Source organism: Camarhynchus parvulus, chromosome 8 (genome assembly GCF_901933205.1).
Source record: "Camarhynchus parvulus chromosome 8, STF_HiC, whole genome shotgun sequence".
NCBI classification, from domain to species: Eukaryota; Metazoa; Chordata; class Aves; order Passeriformes; family Thraupidae; genus Camarhynchus; species Camarhynchus parvulus.
The window spans coordinates 14,693,064-14,712,127 of NC_044578.1; the positions used below are offsets into that span (position 1 = coordinate 14,693,064).

The 19,064-nt window shown below is 37.7% G+C and overlaps 1 protein-coding gene across 1 annotated transcript in view; it reads left to right on the top strand.

The window, feature by feature from the left end:
* HS2ST1 (heparan sulfate 2-O-sulfotransferase 1) overlaps nucleotides 1–19,064 on the top strand; it is a 73,180-nt gene that overhangs the window by 42,894 nt on the left and 11,222 nt on the right. The window contains exon 2 of the mRNA XM_030952946.1: nucleotides 13,075–13,313. Coding sequence (XP_030808806.1) covers nucleotides 13,075–13,313 — 239 coding nt within the window. The remainder of the gene's footprint in view (nucleotides 1–13,074; nucleotides 13,314–19,064) is intronic.

The window sequence follows — 19,064 nt, forward strand, 5'->3', positions numbered from 1 at the left end:
CTCAGAGTGTTCCCATTCAAGTCTATTAAAAGCTACCTAAAAAAACTTTTAAAAGCTCTTGAAACTGCTGGATTTGTTTGTTTGTTTGGAAGAAGAACTACTTCTTTACCTCCAGTACATCTGGTTAACCATCAAGAGTGCTTGGTGTTCTTTCATTGTAGTATACAGGGGTATATTTTTCTACTCCTTAAGATGGTTTCCCACCTTCTTTTAGTGTGTGGTTTTGGGGTTTTGTTTGTTTGTTTGTTTGTTTTTTGTTTTGTTTGTGTTTTTTTTGGTGGCTATTTTTATTTTAACTTCACTTGCTAGAACTGTGGTTATGTCTTAATGGTGGTATTCAGTAAACCTTCAGACTCCTTCTCTTCAGTTTGGGTTAACAGACAAGTTCTTAATCAGCTGCATAATGTAAAATAAAAGGAGAACATTGTTAATTATGAATGACTAGGCTTATTAGCTGTGTCCAGACAAATATTGCAGAATTCTGTTGCCCTTCCCAAGGGTAAGTTTGAGATAGCTGTGAGCTGCCAGGTTTACTTTGTGTAGACTATTCCCAGCTCTCAGTAAATAATAACACAGACTTTTTGAACTTTTATGCAACTGTTGAATGTGAATTTATATACATATAAGAAATTCTGGATTCAGTGTTGGCTCTTTAGTGGAATGTGGAATAACACAACATATTCTAATTGATAGTCAACTTACACATTATTTTTTCTTTCCAATTAGTTTCCTTCCTCCCCACATTTAATGCAGTTTGACCTCATGAATTCACCACATGAAATGGGGAATTAGGTATGTTGTGTTGGTTGTGCCTGAAGCCCTAACTGTTGTTAGCCTGGAGTAATTAATAGTAAGGCCCTCCATTGAAATCCTCTTGGAGGTCATCAGTGATCTTGAAGGTTGGTTTGTCTCTCAGACTATTGAAACAGAAGGAAGTCTGTTTCCTTTGCTTGTATTGTGTTTGTGCAGAAAGAAAATGAAATTGAAGAAGCTGAATGTGTAGAATAATAATATGACAAGCTTTCATTGGTAAATCCATGAAGAAAATAGCAAACTCAGTCTATGTGCAGACTAAAAATTTACGCCACTATTGACTTACATGCTGAAGGAAACATCCATGTGGTACTTAATGTATTCTGACGTTTTGTGAAACAATATTTTGGAGATTTTTTAGTTTACAGGCAGCTGAAGTTATCAATTTTATCAGTTGTGAAATACAGCTCCATGACCCAGATGACAGCTGTACCTTATCTCCCATAGTCCCCGTTCCTCATGGGTGGCATGTTCAGCAACTGATGATCTCTGTATTGTGTTTGAATAGTATTAATATTTACTTTTCTTTTTAAATCCTGGCAGTGAAGCAGAAGGTTCTGATTAAGTGTAATCCAAAACAATACTGTATTTCAAGGTAGTCATATTGGTTGCAACAGCTGATATTACTTTGCCCTTAAATGAAGGGAGCAGTTTATTTTCATAGTAGTTTGGTGTTACATACATTAATCTTTGCAACTTGAGTTTCTTTCATATCTGAATGATATAAACATTGTGTTTGCTAATCTAGCCAAGACAGTTCATTACAGCTTATAATGGGAAAGTTTAATACATTTTTGGCCTGTGATACAATAATCAGTTCTGACAAACCTGTGAAGCTCTGTAGTGCTTCAATGGCTTCCACTGATTTTCAGCCAGAAGTAAGAATTCAAACCTGAGAAGTCTTAATTTTTAACTGTAACTGAAATGTGTGCTCTTTTGTGGGTAGTTTATTGGTTTTGATCCTATATTGTGTGCCTAAGGATAAAAACATAGGCATAAATAAGATTATCTGATTTGTAAGAAACATGAAAAGATATGGATTAAAATAGGTTGCTGTTTCATAGGCATTACATGGATGCCTCTGGTTTTTTCAGTGTTTTGATGTTGGCTAATGGAAAATGTTAAGCATATTTCCTTCTTTTCTTTTTATATAAGTTTCTGACAGGAAATCTGTAGCTAAATATCAGTTTATGATTTCCATCTGTTCATGTATAATAGTGTCTTATAATGCAGTCCAGATTGCTGCCCAATGGAAATGTCCTATAGCAGGAGATAGGCTTTCAAGTGATTGTTGTACATACTAATTATTTTTGTAAATTAGTACTTCATATAATTTTGAAGACACAGAACTCATTTTAAAGACAGCTTTCTTGATGCAAAAATTTCCACTAATTAGCAAAGATTGTGCCTCATCTTTCTAGTGACAGTATTTTTTAAAAGAAAGGTTTGCATAGTTGTACTACTATGGTAAAATAAGAAAATAAAATACATCCTTAGATTCAGGTAGGCAACAGAAAGAGGAAAATTGCTTAAATGTTTTTTAGTTGCAAATCTCTTTGGTCTCTGCAGTGTGTTTCTCAGCTAGTGACAACTAGATTAGGGAGCATTTATTGTAACAGACACGATTTTAATTCTGAGAACTCAGGTAGTTTAGACTAATTAATAAAACTGTTAAAACTCTAGCTTTTGAAAGATGCATGTCAGCATATGTTTTATAGTGAAGATTTCCACCTTCTCAGCTGGGAGGAAGGACTTGGTAATGGGACCCACATGTTCCTGTATGGTGAGAAAACAAGACAGCGAGTAAAAAAAACCTTACGTGTGTTATTCATGCTCTTCATCACATCGGTCTTGATTTTTGCACAGCTGACTGTAAGTCATTGCAGGGGAGTTGGACTACCTTTCAAGGCCCCTTCCAACCCAAATTATTTTGTGATAAATGGTGAATTGTTGTTGCTTTTAAACTTTGCAATCAAGTTACCTTAAAATATCTGTACTGCCTGAGAGTTTCCTGCTTTCACATGTAGTGATAATCTGAATAATAAAGTTAACATGACGAATCATTTTCATATTTTCAGTTTAGGACTAATTTAAGGACAGCTGTATTGTGTGTTAAATGAGCCAGGATGCCATCTGTGACTTCCAAATTGGGCTGGAAGTTCTGAGAGGCAGAATGGTGCTCAGCTTAGTGAGGTTTACCTTTGTAATAGCCTAAATAATTATTATCAAGAGCTCTCACTTCTTGCAAAAAGTGTGTTTCATGTCCATGGTGAATTTCCTTTCATCAAGACAGTTTGCTGCAGTTGTTTTAGTGGCGCGAATGTGAATTTCTATGGGTTTTTGCAGCTCAGTTGTTATCAATTCAGAGCTGTTTTCAATGGGTAAGCTGATTTCGTATGGTTTGCCTCCTGTGGCTGTGTGCTTTGCACAGGGTGACCCTTCACAGAGAGCTGGGGGTATTCCATCTCAAGTTCAGAAGCTGGAACCAGTCACGTTTGTAGTCATGAGGGAGTGGATCTCTATCATTTTGGAAAATGAAAGCTATAGGTTTCAACTGCTTTTTTGATGAATATACTGGGTGAGTTTGTATCTGGGCTGAAAGCAGGGATTGTTCTCAATGCTTGTCTGCACGGCAGATGTGCAGAGACAGCCAGTCTGGGTCCCGGCTCGGCCCACGCTGTGTCAGTGACGGCGCGGTCCCAGCGCAGCCCCCGCTGCTGGCAGGAGATTCTGCTGGTTCTGATGCACGGTCAGCTTCCCTCCTCAGGAGGAGCAGTGAGAAACTCCTCTGCTTCCAAGGTGTTGAGAGGCAGGATTTAAAACAAAACCTCACAATACCTAAACCGACTCTTTTTTCCCCCTCTGAGCAGCTGGAAGGCGCAAAAGCAGAACAGAGCTGTGGCAGCTCTGCTTTTTCATTCAACGGGAAATGTATTTTGAAATAAAACTTTGTACAATTGTAAATACAGTTTTTAGAAGTCAATATATTACGGAAATTGTACCTCAGAGAAGAACAGGTAAAAATAGTTAATGGTGCTTACAAAATTTCTGAAGTTCCAGATACTTCTTAAGTACCACGTGTAAAGTCAAGTGAAATTTCTACTACTTGTTGTAGTTGCAGTCTTGTGGCATTGACTACTGAGAGGGGCTTTCTCTATGGCCTCTAAAATAAACTCTTTAAAATCTGATATAGTTTTGCTGACAAAATCACTATACATATGTGCTGCGGTTCACCCTGGATCTTGCCTAAGAGTTCTCAGTTGGGCATAAGCTAGTAGTGTACAGAGATGTGAAGTCCTGATCTACAACAATTTCGATACAGAATTTCCCTTTGATGAAAAGTGACCCATTTTCTCATTGATAGTGTGATGTATGAAACATAGTGAGAATTTTTACCCTGAGTCAATTTTAACCCTGCATATTGATGTCAGCCCAAGATATCCTTGCCTTCCTGAGAAGAAGATAAGTTGGTATGAACTAGGTGTCAGAAGAGGTGTGAAAATATTTTGAGGTGGCTGTTTGGAAACTAAGAGAAGTTACTTTAATCTAGGAATGTAGAAGTAATAAGACTTCAGAAATTATTTTAATATGCACAAGGGAGGTTAGTGTTTACAACTTACATACAGCTATAGTGTTTCTGCCTTTTTAAAGGTAAACTGTGAATTGGAACAGAAGATAAAAATGATGAAGTAGATATAGAACAGTAACTGAGGAGTTGAAGGATGAGAGTGTGCACATTTTCAGTGTTCGCTCATCACGGAGCTTCCTTTGTCCCACATCATACTGTGGAGGACTATTGCCTCTTGACTTTCCCTCCGTCTTTTCTACCCAAACTTGTGTATGAATTGTTCCTACCACAATATGTTGTCTTCTGAGCACTGTTGTTACATGGTTCCCTCTTTAACCACTGCAATTAAATTTGCTGAGTATCATGAGTCAAAGTTCAATGTATTTTATTTCCATTTATTTATTTTTAAAGTTTATTTGATTTTATTCCTTATCTAACAGTGTTGCCAGAGTCTGTATCATTACAAAGAAGTCCTTTTCAAGTTTGCCTCTGCTCACTCAGTTTGAAGAGCGAGTTCACTATTTAACATGTATCTGGAAGCTGATGTGTCATCAGAATTCACCAGTGGTATTCTTTGCTTTGAAGTATGTCAGATAAATAATGCATTTCTTATAAAAAACTGTATCAATCAGTGTATCCTCCCACAGAAGTTTATAGTAGTGCTTTTGTAGGCCCTGCCCCTAGTAATGGGTTGGATTAAAATAGCTTTCTGATTTAAAATTCTAAAGTAGTGACTTCCTTTTCATATAGCAGAAGGGAAGACTTCTGTGTTTTTTCATACATGCTTTATTAGAATTACCAACAAATATTAATATACATCCTTACATGGTTGCAGCTTGTTAACATAAAAATGAACTTTTGAACCTTACTATTCATATATGTAAAAGTAGTAATTGAGGCTTATGGAATTTGAGGATGGAGACTTAATGCAACAGCAAGGGAAATTTAAATAGTATATACAGAAACCATTGATGGTCACTGGAGACTTAAACCAAAAGCACCTCAGGAGAATTTGGGTTCATGAATGGCGATGTGAAGAACAGAGAGGAAATGTTTTAGATTAATTTGGTGGTTTTCATACTGGCATAGAAAGAAGTGTTATGACTGTACAGCTTCTCTGGGGAAAACTGAGTTCAGACCAGTACCTGCACCTCTGGTGAGGGCACAGACTTCTCAAAGTCACAGCATCTTTGGGAGCTCAGGAGTGACGTTTCCACAAACCATTTCTTTAAAATAGAGTTTTAGCATTGCTGTTCATAGCTGTGCTGACTGTGTAATATTTCTTTAAAATCAAATTAAAACATCATCAGTGCTCGGTTTTGACAGTTCAAAACACTTCCGCTCTCAATGGCAGCAAAAGGATTATTGCCTTCTAGAGCTCTGCAGGTTTCAGCCTTATTAGAAATGGGTTAATGCTAGATTTTAGCCTATTGACTATTGTTGGAAGCAGATTACTTTGCTTGTATAAAATAAAATCTGACCACTGAAAGTCTTAATGTCTGCAAAAGATAATCTGACCAAATATGTGGGTGTTCCTAGTGTTTGCTTTGGTGTGGTTTGGTTTTTTCTCAAGACCAGTCAACTCTGCATACTGTGCATTCTGAGTGCTAACAAATCAGTATGTAAAGCTAAATACACTTTCCCATCATAAAATGAGTATTTTAATGAATTTGAAATACCGAAAGATAATCTTGATTCCTCTTTTTCGCTGGATTTATTGAGGGAATTCTTTTTGTCTTTTATTTCAGTGGCATTGCCTTACCCAGCGTAACATTTGGCAGTTCTGACTTTTAGTAAGTTCAGTGATGGTATGTCTTCTGATAATGAATAATTGTGCTGTATTGTGGTTAGGAAGCATGGGTAGAGATTGATAAATACAAATCTGCTGTATCCCTCACTATGTGGGACCAAAATACTGAGCAGGGGGCTGGAATTGTTTTTAGATTTTTGTACCAGCTACCTGAGATGCAGTTGAAGGAATGGTTTGCCCTTTTCTTCTGGACAAATTTTCATCAAATAGTCCTTCTTGTTCAAAAAAAAAGATGTGGGAGAAGATCAGAATATTTCTCATGCATGTAGGAAAAGAATTCCTTTTAATTAAAAAAGCTTAATCTAATCTAAATCAGGATTAACACCAAGAGGCTTTCAATGAGCCAGCTGGCTCTCCTGACAGAGGAAGGTTTTTTGTACAAAACCACCTTACTGTACACATCACTAGCCTGGACTATTTCTGTTTTTACCAAGCACAAGGAGCTCCATATCACACTGACATGAAATGAGGTCAAGCTCTTGCTTGTATAATTGCGATTTTACCAATCAATGTCTGCTACAAAGAGATTTATAGTTGTGATGTTGATATGCAGGTATTTGAAATATGATTGCCACTGTTTCTTAGCATGGAGATGATTCTGGAAGGTTTGCATGAGCTGCTAGTTGTGTCACAAATATTCTATATGCATGGTTTCAAACTGATATTGCGGATTTCATGTGGGCTTCTCATGAGAGTCCAGCTGAACCTCAGGGTACACCAGTGGGGTACATGTTGAGAGGAGTTTGGAATGGTCCCTCTGTGGGCTCCTTGGGTGCAGAGGGCCTCTGCTCCTTTCAATCCTCTGAGAGTCAAAGGGGAAGGGCTCCCCTTCCAGCAGGTGATTATTTTATTCATAAAGGAACCAAGTTGATACTGCCTGTATTTCTATTCCCAGTTCTGCTGAGAATAGCTTGGACTTAAGTGTGAGGAGGGGAAGGATACAGCAAAAAGAGTTTTCCAGAGATAATTAAAACATTTTAATTTCGTGTTTGTTGTAATTCTAGCATTTAATTAAAAATAGGGGGGCTTTTGTACTTTCATTTACTTAAAATGGCTTTGATGTACCCGAAATGTAATTTTTAAGTGGTCTGTATGTTGTTAGAGCTTATCTTTATTCATGCTTATCTTTTTGATCTTGCAGATGAGGTCTTTAGGCTGCAAACCTCAGACTGGAAAAAAAGATAAAGCAGTATTTTTAATCTATGTTGATATTTTAGCTACATGAAGTAGAAAATATCTTGATTAACAATTTGAGGGAAAAATAAAACTTACTTCTGTTTTCTGTACAAAACAGCCAGGGTATAGAATTAAACTGAAGTTCTTAAATTAAGCTAAGACCAAGATAAATAGTTTCTATAAAGAAAACAAAAACTATAATCAAGAGCTTATCTAATCAGTATTTTTAAAATGTAATTGAAATTAATTCTCTAATGACTTAACAACTGTGGGGCTCGTGCAGCACGCAGGCTCATTTCTGTTTTTTAAAACTTCTTTCAAAACTTCTGTTTTACACAAGCACCAATAACAACATTAAGGTTAGAAATCGTGTTTATCACTGTAAATGCTTACTCTATACATAGCCAGTGTCAATTTAGCAAATATCACGCTCTATCTGTTGGTGCTACACAGAGTTCTTGTAGGGTTATTCTTGGTACTCTGACTTCCTCAGATTCCTAGTAAAATGTTTTGCTCTTCTACCTTAACCACGTCAGCTGCCGTTCTGATCAGAAGGCAGCGCTGTTTGCTGTCTTCCTTTTTTTGGCTGTTAGACCAGATGGCAATAGCTTGTTTTCCAGATTAGGTTAGTTTAGCCAAGATGTGTGAAGACAAGCAGGGGTATAAGTGCAATATGTTGCAAATAACAGTGTGTCTTAGCAATTAGTTTTATTAAACCTGATGGCGCTTACTAGAATACAGCATTGTTCTTACATATAGGCCTTTCAATGGTTTTAACAGATAGTTTAGTGATTCTTTTTGCTTTTTTGCTAGTCAATACCCTTTTTAAAAAGTAAGTGATTGTATGGCTGCAGAAAGCTTGTGTAATAATATAAATAACAAATATATATAGATAAGCACCAGTCTCCAGGCTGCCTTACTAAATAGAGTCAGACACTCTATATTGATCTTGCTTTTTTTCACTATTTGAATTGGATTTTTCTTGAAGGAGTGACATGCATATTTGTATAGTGGAATGCTTGTGACAACTCCATGCATGTAGAAAACAGTTCCATTAACTTCTCTTGCTGACACTGGAGACCTGCATTAAGATATTAAAGCACTATAAATAAAGCAAACAAAAAATCCCTGGTTTGCAAGTTATTTTTCTTTGGTCTTATCATAGTCAGAGTGCTTCGTAACAGATTACTGACAGTTTGGGCATTCTGAAAAGTCACAAACCTTTTCCTTGTGTGCTTACATCCTTCTCTTTACAGCTATCTGTTTACTTGTCCCAAGGAAACAAGAAATTGCAAGTGAGTGGGAGAAAACAAAAATGAGTGGTGACTCTTGCGTTTGTTCTCATGCTAATTCATCAACTTGAAGTCAACACTTGGGTCAAGCAAAACAGTTCAATCTGAAGTTGGAAAGCTTATGGAGCTGCTTGACATACTTATTTTTAAATATACTACATCATGGTGCCTAAACATTTTGCTTCCCTAGATCTTTGTCTAACTTTATAGTTAGCATTATGTCAGTATTCAGGAGTCATGGAAGTGGTGCTGTAGTTAGAGCTGAAGATGTGTTTTAAGTATACACCTTCTGTTTTAAAGCATTTACAAACTTTTGAAATTTTCATATTTGATGGAATTAAGTCTTTTGTTTTATTCTGTTTTTTGGATGCTGTTTTATCAAAGTATTTGCTATAAGTAAATATATTATTTCTGGGAATAACCGTGCTTGTTGGGATACCTAAACTTTGTGTGTATGATGGGTGTGGAAAATTATTCCAAACATCAACTTCTCTACAGATTTATGATTCTGTTTTAAGCTGTTGTTCAGTTTTCATTCTTGGTCAGAGGAGAATGGAGTCCATAGTGAGTAGGTTTGCAGTCCTGCTTGGGTTCAGTGTTTAGGCCAATCATGCATTTAACAAAGCTTTTGGGCAGGGAGACAGCTTGAGAGCTGCTTGCCTAATTGGCCTGGGAGCAAGGTGGAAAGCAAGCTGGCACACCAAGTCAGACTCTAAATGTGTCTTTCATCAAGAGTGGTAAGTGCTAAGTTAGAGGGTAAAGAAGAATTTCTGATTTTGATAGATTTCTTTGTTCAGAAATCCCAGGAGGTTTTACGCTTCTGTGAAAAATGTGAGGAATTTGAAATGTTTGCTTTTGTTAATCTTTAAGTTGTTAGAATCCATGACACACTATTTTCTTTGGGAAGATTTTGTATGCAGTTATGCAGTTAATTCCTGGATTTGAAGTCAATGCTAATAAGCTTGTTTTACCTAAGACATTTATCTGTTTGAATGTGCAAGGAATGTAGACTAATAACTGCTTACGATCCCAGTCATTTGTTTCTGTAATTATTTAAATACTGTTCATTTGGGTGATTTGTTTCTGTAATTATGTAAATATGGTTCAGCTAGGTTTTCAAATATTTTTAGAAGTATGTATGGGTCCACTGCATTTTCACAGGTGATTTTATTAGTTGGGATCCTTGGCCTGTCCATTTCTCTCCAAGTATTTCTTGTTAGTAACTTTTGAGCTTGTTGAGAAACTGCTTTGACTTGAAAGGGCAGTAACCTTGAAGTGATGGAGTACAGATGAAATGTTGCTATTAGTGCTTCTGCTGAAGGAGAAGGCATAACCTGCCCATCATGTGTTATTTTCTGGTAGCATGTGACTGGCAAACCAATTTGTTGCTAGCCATGATATTTTGTGGTTTATTGCTACAAGAGGATGGCTCAAGAAGTGTAAGTCATGCCAAGAGGCTGAGTTACAGAAATAGGATGAAGGCAGATTTAGAAGAAGATGTAGACAAATGGGTGAGAAAACTTGTTCTACTGTTTACAAAGCAGCTACTTCAGCCAACCGAGGATTTTCTGCAAGTGATTCACCTGCTGGTAAATAATCAGTTCAGCAACTGTTATTACACTGATCATACTGGTACTGTCTGCGTGCAAACTGTCCTTGCAGTTGATGAAAGTTTGTGTGCAGGACAGCTGCAGATGACATAACATAGTTTATCCCAAGGGTATAGCAATTATATTGTGTATTACAATTGGGGAAATTCAACAAGCAATAATAAAAGTGTGAGACTTCATGCCTTAAAATTTCATGCCTTAAAATTATCCTATGTTTTAGTAATTTAGAGTGTATGATCTTAACCCTGTTTAAGCATTTGGCTCTTAATAATTTTGCATAAGTATTTTTCCTACAACACAAAGTTTAAATAGAATGCAGTGAAAGCAATGAGACTTTGGGACATTTTGTCCACTGAATCTCTGAGAGGAAAGAAATCACCCATCCTGATTTTTAGAATTTTTAAAAATTGTTTCCAGTGAAACCAGTCCAACCTTTTGCAGGCAGGTTTTTGTAATCAAAGTTATATATTTGCAGGGCTGTCATCTAAGGAGATGTTTTGGTAAACACGATATACTTAGTAAATACACCTCCCTATCTTCCGCATGTCAAATGTCTTTAAAGCATTGCATTTTCAACCATATTTCTAAACACATAAGTATTGTTCATTTTTCAGCCATTATAGGGCTTCTACTTTCAAGATTATTTAAATTTTATAGAAGAACAAATGAAGTAGTTAATCAAATGCCCATTAACTCCTCAAATTCTCTAACTTCTGATTACATGGGTATCCCAAAGAGTGTTCTCAGTTGCATCTTGCCCTTACTGAACCTCTTCCCTTCTCCAAATAAATTAACTAACCTTATAAATAGAAAAAATTGCATCATGCATCATTTGAAGAGTTTAAACTGACTTTTCAGTAAGTAGCAGAAGGGCTTCCTGACTTCACAGGAAAAACTGCCAACAGTTTGTGATTGAGAAAAAATGTGCACTTTTACAAAATTTGCAATTTTCATTACTGCATTACTCGTAGACTAGAATGAAATAGGCCCTCAGGATGGCTGACCAGCTTAGACACTTCCAGGTGCTTCCTCTTGCACTTAGCAGTTTATACCCTTCACTTAATTTCAGATTTTGTTTTTTAACTATTGCAATTATTTCAAAAAGGTGATTTCAGTACTTCATCTTAAAATCAGTTTTTGTTTCAGCTTGAAATTTAAAGCCTCCTTTTTTTCATAATGGGACTGTCTGTATCCATCAGGCTTGTGAAGGTTCTGCTCCTTACCCGAGTTCTTGCTTTCCCTCTTGCACGGGAAGTTGAAGGTGGTTGGATGCAATGGCCTTTCTGCTAATTGCATCCAATCATGCAGCTTTTATATCTTATGCATGGTCTTTAAAGTGCCCTTATCACACTAATTCTTGAATCATCAAGGTTTAAAATACCTCATTAGTGAATACGTCTCATAAATCCTCTTGCAAATCATGTCTCTTTCTCACAAATGTTTCACTCTTCCATGTAAGTGTTAATCAGCCCTGGGGTTCTGTGCAGCTATGATTAAATCTGGCTTAGATCTACTACTCTGGTGTAGAAAATACCAACCAAATGTGTTTCATTTCAGCCTCTCTAGGTGGTATTCACTATCCATGTAGCCTTGGGCAGCCACATGGTTAACTGTGTTCCCTACCAATGCTTCCTCTAATCTGTTACTGGCAGGAAGGGGAGAGTTGCCAGCCCCATTCTCTGTAGCCATCTTCAGAGAGATGAAACCTGAGTCTGCCGCCTCATCTCTTTCCAAAATAGGACGTTTGCCAGCATTGATGGGAGAGGTAGCAAATGAGAAAGGAAGGAGCAAAAACTGTGACTGATGTAGTGGGGAGCAACAGATGTCATGTGGAAAATTGAGATACACTCAATAAGCATTTCCTACAAACATTTTCCTACTGATGTAACTTAGTTATGGGGTGTGAGATATGAGCATATGAGAGAGTGAGTGAGTTTAAGCTTTGAAGCATTTCAGACAGATGGAATTTTGTGGTTTAAGACAATTTACGTGGAATTACAGGGTAGGCTATTCACAGCTTGATGATTCTGCTTTAGAAGTGATTTTATGTTATAATTAAGGAGATTTAAGGAAAGAGAATAGAAGAAACTGCCTAAAGAATCAAGGGAAGTAAAGGTCAAGAGCTGCTGCTGCTGTTAAAAGTGTGTCATCTATGAAGAGCTATAACCTGTAAAAGAAAATAATACAGAGAATTACAGGTTACTCTTGTGATATCAACTTCAGCTTACACTGTTGATAAATGCAGATTTCTTTGAATACATTATTAAAGGCAGTATCACCATACAGGAGTGAGAAAGTGTTTTGACATCTGTATTACAAATTGTACTAAAGTACATACTTATTTGGAACAGAAAAAAACCTGCATCTGTTACCTGTTTTGTAAGCGCCTCTTGCTTCTATTCTTGTCAAACTTCAAATTAATAAAATCATCTTCCATTATAATTTTTCACTAGGGGTATTGTAGAAATCATGTGGGATGTTTCAGGGATGTCACCATTTTCATAGTGCATTATAGACTTTCCTTTAGAGATGGTGACTCTAAAGACAATGACATCAGTGTGAGTCACAGAGTATGGTCTGTGTTCCCTAAGCATATTGTTTTCTAGGCTTTGTGTTCTGTGTTGGACTGTCTTTCCTTCATTTTTATTGATGAAGTTTTGTTCAGATATGTCAGAAATACATACTACAGCTAGTGTTTCCTTTATTGCTCAGGAGTTACTGCTTTTCACCAGGTTGTGTTCTAAGGTTTGAACTTCAGAATTGGTGAGACTTACATTGAAATTTTCTATTTTTCTTCCTTAACAGAAAGGGCTATTGCAAGGCATGAAGTCAGAGAAATAGAGCAACGTCACACAGTCGATGGTCCACGACAAGATGTGACCCTGGATGAGGAAGATGATGTGGTTATTATTTACAACAGAGTACCCAAGACTGCCAGCACATCCTTCACAAATATTGCCTATGATCTCTGTGCGAAGAACAAATACCATGTTCTACATATCAATACAACCAAAAATAACCCTGTTATGTCTCTGCAAGATCAGGTAAGCTGCTGAATTTGGGATGTCTTTATGAAACCAGGGAAGAGCACAGGAGAAAAATTTTGCTCTTGTAAACTTGGGTGATCTGATGTATTTAACATCTTCGTCACATGTTTCAATATAAATGAAATCTAATATTTTCATATTTTCTTTGTAGAGAATATTATTTCTTAACAGGTTGAGGTTTTTGCTTGGCTACTGGAGGTGGTTGTCTGTTTATTGGACAAAAACAAAGCTAAAAAGGGACACGACTGGGGTAGAAATGACCTTTGTTGTTATAACTGTTTTGGCTGTGTAATACAACTTGTCTGTCATCTCCATCTGCAGTGAATGCAGTCTTAGGCAATTTGCTCTCTGAGTAGTGCAGGCACTGTGCCATGCTGTCAGGGCTAGACTTGTGTCTTTAGTACTGGGGCTGGTCAGGTCTCACAGGTGATAAAAAGCATACAGAAAAGTGCTTGTAAATAGCTTGCTCTGCAAAGGACGGGTCACTTAGCATGCATTAAAATCCTCACTAAAATCACTGTAGTACCAGACTAGAAATGACCATGGCTACTGTATTTTAAAAAGAATATTTTAAAAAGATGATGAGGGTTCAGTGCGGTGTTTTTTGTTAGGCTGGGGTGAGGAAGTAGGTTTATTGGTTTATTTTCATTAGTATTTCCTTGGCTGTCATGACTGCACTTGCAGAGAATCCAGGTTAGAGATCTGAAACATCACTGTCATCATTCCTGCCTGTAGAACAAATGTTTCAGAGCTCTCTGCTGCCGGTTGTATGCTGATCACTTAAGTTGATATGCAGCAGAGGCAGGAGCTGCTCTGCATTGCAGCATGTCAGCACTGAGCCTTCCAGCTCCTCTAAGTGCATGTCTGCAGGCTGAAGCAGCTCAGCACAGCTGGACTGGGGCAGGGGAAGCAGATGCTAAAGGCCCTTCACTTCCAGTTCTGTGTGTGGGAGAAAGGTTGAGGTAGGGATCTCTGTGCAGAAGAAATAATGGACTTGGGTGATACTGGAATCTGTTTTGTGATAGTGGAGTTGTGTTACTGTGGAGTATTTCCTCCTGTAAAATTGTTTCCTACATATGAAGGTGGTACTGTCCTACAGATTACTGTGCCTGGTAGTCATCACTATAGTCCGGTCTGCTGCATAGAACAAGTACTAAAGACCGGTGCACTAAGAGCTGGGTGATTTTTCAAAGTATTTAATAAGCCTATTAATTATTAATTAAAAATCATACTCACGTCAGGTATACATAGTACTGCACTTCCCATCAAATTCTGTTTCTGGCAAGGTGTCTCTTGAAATGGAGATCTGTCCTAGAGGATAGGAGAGCTAGTCATTGAATAGGTATAAATTAAACACAGGCTACCTTAAATTTCTACTTCTGTTTGAACTTCATTCAAATAAAATTTGTTCTTTGCTGGCTTAGTTTTATAAAATAGAAACTCTTCATCTTCCCTCTAATAATAATCTATTGAAGTATGAACATCTGTCTGTGCTGAGCATGTCCACAATACTGTCAGTCCTACCTTCATTTGATACTATGCTCTTGTCCAAGGTGGTAAATGATGTACTTTAATTAGACACTTGATACTGTTTTTTGGCCATGAACTGGGAGATGCTGACAGTGAAGAACTACATATATTGCATAGCGTTTAAAGATGCAGAAATGATTATTCGCCTTCAATGCATGGAGATAACACCTTGCCATTGCAAGTCATAGCGCATAATGCAAGAGATGGCAGGGGTGCTGAGAGCTAGCTGGTGATGTTTAGTCTTTGTGGGCTTGGACTAGCCCTGCATATTCATATGGCACCTCCACCAGTATAGCTTATTTGGGTGCATTAGGTGTATATGTGCCAGTAGTAAAATACATAAACATATCATAGAGACAAAATTGTTCTATTAGTGATATTGTTGGTTAAAGCAAATCTCCCTAGGTAAGGTGAAGATTGCTTGGGACCTGGCAGAAATTTGTAAAGTCGTGAGTGTTCTTTTGTGCAGTTTTTCTGCCGTACTTTTTCCAAACTACTGTAATTCTGTAACAGATTCTAAGTTCTCAGCCCATATGTGAAACCTTTACTTCTTGAATGCAGTATGAAACAAATGATATTTAAAATCCACTCCAAATATAGCCTGTATCTGATTTGAGATAATCCAATAAGAGTTCCTAACACCCATTTTAGTTTCAGGTGTAACTTGTCCCAGCAATCCTCCTTTGTTTTGCAGCACGTCTGGCAGCAGGATCCTGGGAGCTGCCCCTCTTTCCCCAGGCTGGGCCTTTTCTTTGCAGCAAGCTGGGTGCTGTGTTGCTCATGTTGCATTTCTGACCTGTGTGCTTTTCTTAATTAAGTCAGAGTAGTTGTTTGGTTGAGTTTTACTGCTGCTTGTATGTTTCAGTAGAGACGCTTTGTCCATACAAGAATGCCTGTGTTACAGGTATCAGGATGGCATACCAGTCACACAAACTTTATTGCTTTTGGTACATGGTGAAGTTGTCATTGAAAGCACTTAAATTACTGTTCTGCATTACAGCATGTATTCTTGTTATGTTATTTAAAAAGTGGGTGTGAGAATATTCTCTATACTGTTACGAATGCTACAATTATCCAGTGTTTCAGTCCCTCAGCTTGCTGGTTTCTGTTTCTTGGGTTTTTTTCTCCTTCAGTTTCTCTCTCAATTTTTCTCTAAAGAGCACCATGAAAATATATTATCTTGCTTCCAAGTGCATTCTAAAACAGTTGGTCTCTCAAAGGACAGCACAGTCATAATGGCTTTAGTGGTACTTATTTTGTCTGCTAGTACAGATTTCAGTGGCTGTCAGAAGTGGAACAAGTGAAAAGCCTGCAAGCAACTCTGCTAGAATTGGAAGTATTGTCATGTGCTTGTGGACATTTAAGAATTTTTCTTTTGGAGTTAGATGGTCTACTGAGTACAAGTGCTGCATGTGTGCCAATTGTACTTTTCCTTCTGAGAAAGAACTTTAACTGCAAGGCAGGTATCCTGGTTGTACTGTGGCTGAACTGGTGAACTCAATCTTTTCACCATCTCACAAAATTGATTCTCAGCTGTCCTTGCCTTGAGCTTGCTTGTGGTTGTTCATGGCATGCAGCCAAAGGTGTGCTGCTTGCCTGTTCCAGCATTCCAGACCTCTGGTTCAGAGCTAGCTCAGACACGCTCACACACACTCTTTCACACTAGCGCACACACACGCACGCGCGCACACACACACACACACACACACACACACACACACACTCTTGCACACTAGCACACACACACTTGCACACTCAGGCACTCTCACAATGAGACACAAGCACAGTCACATGCACGCACCATCAGATACACTCAGACACACAATCACACACACACTCTTGCACACGTGTGCACACGCGTGTGTGTGCATGTGTGTGTGACTGTGAGTGTATCTGGGTGTGCATGAGTTCATGTGAGAGTGTGCAGTCAGACTCTAGAGAAGAGGCACTGATGGCTGCAGTTACTGAACAGAGATCAGAACTTTAGCACATCACTTTCATTTGCACACATGGCTTTTTCTCAGACCAGGTATGCTGGTTGGGTTTTTCCTTCTTTTGGCTCAGTGGGACTTGTTTTAAATTCCTACTGTCCTAGAAACTGAATGTGTTTAACTTACCTGTCAGGACATCTTATGCCCCTGGAGTACCTTTGATCGGGCTTTTTAATTCAGTGAACCTCAGCTGATTTCCCACTTACTGAAGGCTGTGAAGCAACTTTGTAGCTGATTATATAAAAGCACCCTGAAACAGCTTCACAGGAATTCCATTCACATCTATCTGAACTTTTAAAGTCACCTCAAATTTTATTCAGTTGGGCTCTGACGGAGAAGCTTGCTCTGTCTCTTGAAAGCTACAGTATCTGCTAAGCCCTGAAAAGTAAAATTGGTCATATTTAACAGTGTGAAGCAGTGAGCAATATTCATCTCTGACCTAAAATGTGTCAATCCAGACTCATTAGGCTGTCTGTGACCTGGAACAATTCTGGCTTTTGGAATGCTGCAAATTGTGAGAGAAAAAAAAATAATCTCTTGTCTGCAGGCTAGTTATAGGTGTTAAAAACTATAGTTCTCAGGGGCTCAGCATGTTGCAGGTCCATCTTAAGACAGATGTAAATGTCACAGGTGTGACATTTTATAACAGGTGTGTTATAAAACCTTCCAAGCCTTCTCTTAGCTTGGCTGGTGTTAGAAGCTTGAAACATCTACATTTTGATGCCAGATGGCTGGCATGGGGATCTAAAACAAAAAACGTAGGATTTTGTACTTAACATTACCTTGTGTCTAGTCCAAGTCTATTAGAAACAGAAATCTAGATGATATAAGATTTCAAAAAGCTCATTCATGGAAATATAAATGTACACTAATATGTGAGGTGCACTGCACAGCCTAAATAGCATAACTGGTTTACAAGGAGAGTTGTATCAACCAGCCATGACATTTGGAGTAAGTGGGTGAGGGAAGGAAAGGTGAATGATATTTTGTATTTAGGAAATATCTTTGCCAGGTAAAAAAGTATTTATAGCTGAGGCTCTCCACTGAAAATATCTTGTCATTGATTTTGGAAAGATAGAGTGAATGGAATTGTGGTTTAATTCAGTTTATTTACCTGTAAAGGTAAAGGTAGTTCAGCGGGATTCAACGTCCCATATTAACAGTTTGTGCTATGGACAAAACCAGACAGAAAGCCAATGCAGTTTATAAAACACCATTTTGTAACGTTGTGCAGTGCTTTTCAGCTAGATTTGCCACCATTTTAATGTGCAATATATGCTTTAAATTTTGTAATGCCACTGACTGTGAAACTTGTACACTAAAAAAATTCATGTTGCCTGTTATTAAAAATGAGTATGCATTTCTGTTATCTGAGAATCCATGAGCCAGTGTTTATAAAGAAATAAGGTTACCAACCTCTTAAATCATGGAGCATGAGTTTTGCACAATTGAAGAAACAGCAGCAGGCCAGTCTCACCTCTTAAAATCTTCAACTGGTAAGTTATAATAAGTAGTAAATATTATGCTTCAGGACACTCTCAATACACTTGACCTTTCAGAATGTTAGTGTGTTGTCTTGAGTTCTCAAACTTTCCTTTTTTGTCTCTCTTGTCTCACCTTAGAATCTTTGTGGTTATCTGTTTCTCTGTATAACAGAAAAGATATTGCAGATGTGTAGAGAACATTATCTTTTAGTTCACAGCCTCAGAAATGGCATATCTTTGTCAGACAGCTCAGGCAGTACAAATTTATCATCCTCTCTTTATTATCCAATTCACTAGTTTTGGAATAACTTTCAGTTACACGCTTTGATGTTAAAATATTCTGTTCATCTAGTAAAGCCAAGCTCTGTCAGGATTTGCATGTCCCACTTAATTTGATCACGCTCTCTGGTTTGGGGCATGTGTCTTATTTTGTTCTTTGAAATGTAAAGCTATTCCTGTTTTTGTGAAGTTTGCCAATAAGCGCTCTATCAGCCTTCATTCAAGGGCTACTTCATGCTTTAGCATGAAAGTTTCACTACAATGTTAGGCTTAAGATGACTATTCAAAATAGCAAACTGTAGATCTGATTTACATTGCATGCATTTATAACATTTCTGGATTATTTGGGCATTGCATTTTGGGATGGAGGAGTAAATGAACCATCTGATTTGTTTCTTATATCCCAATAAAATAGGTCTAAGAACATGCTGTAAATCTGGTACACTTTTATTTGAGGGACTGAA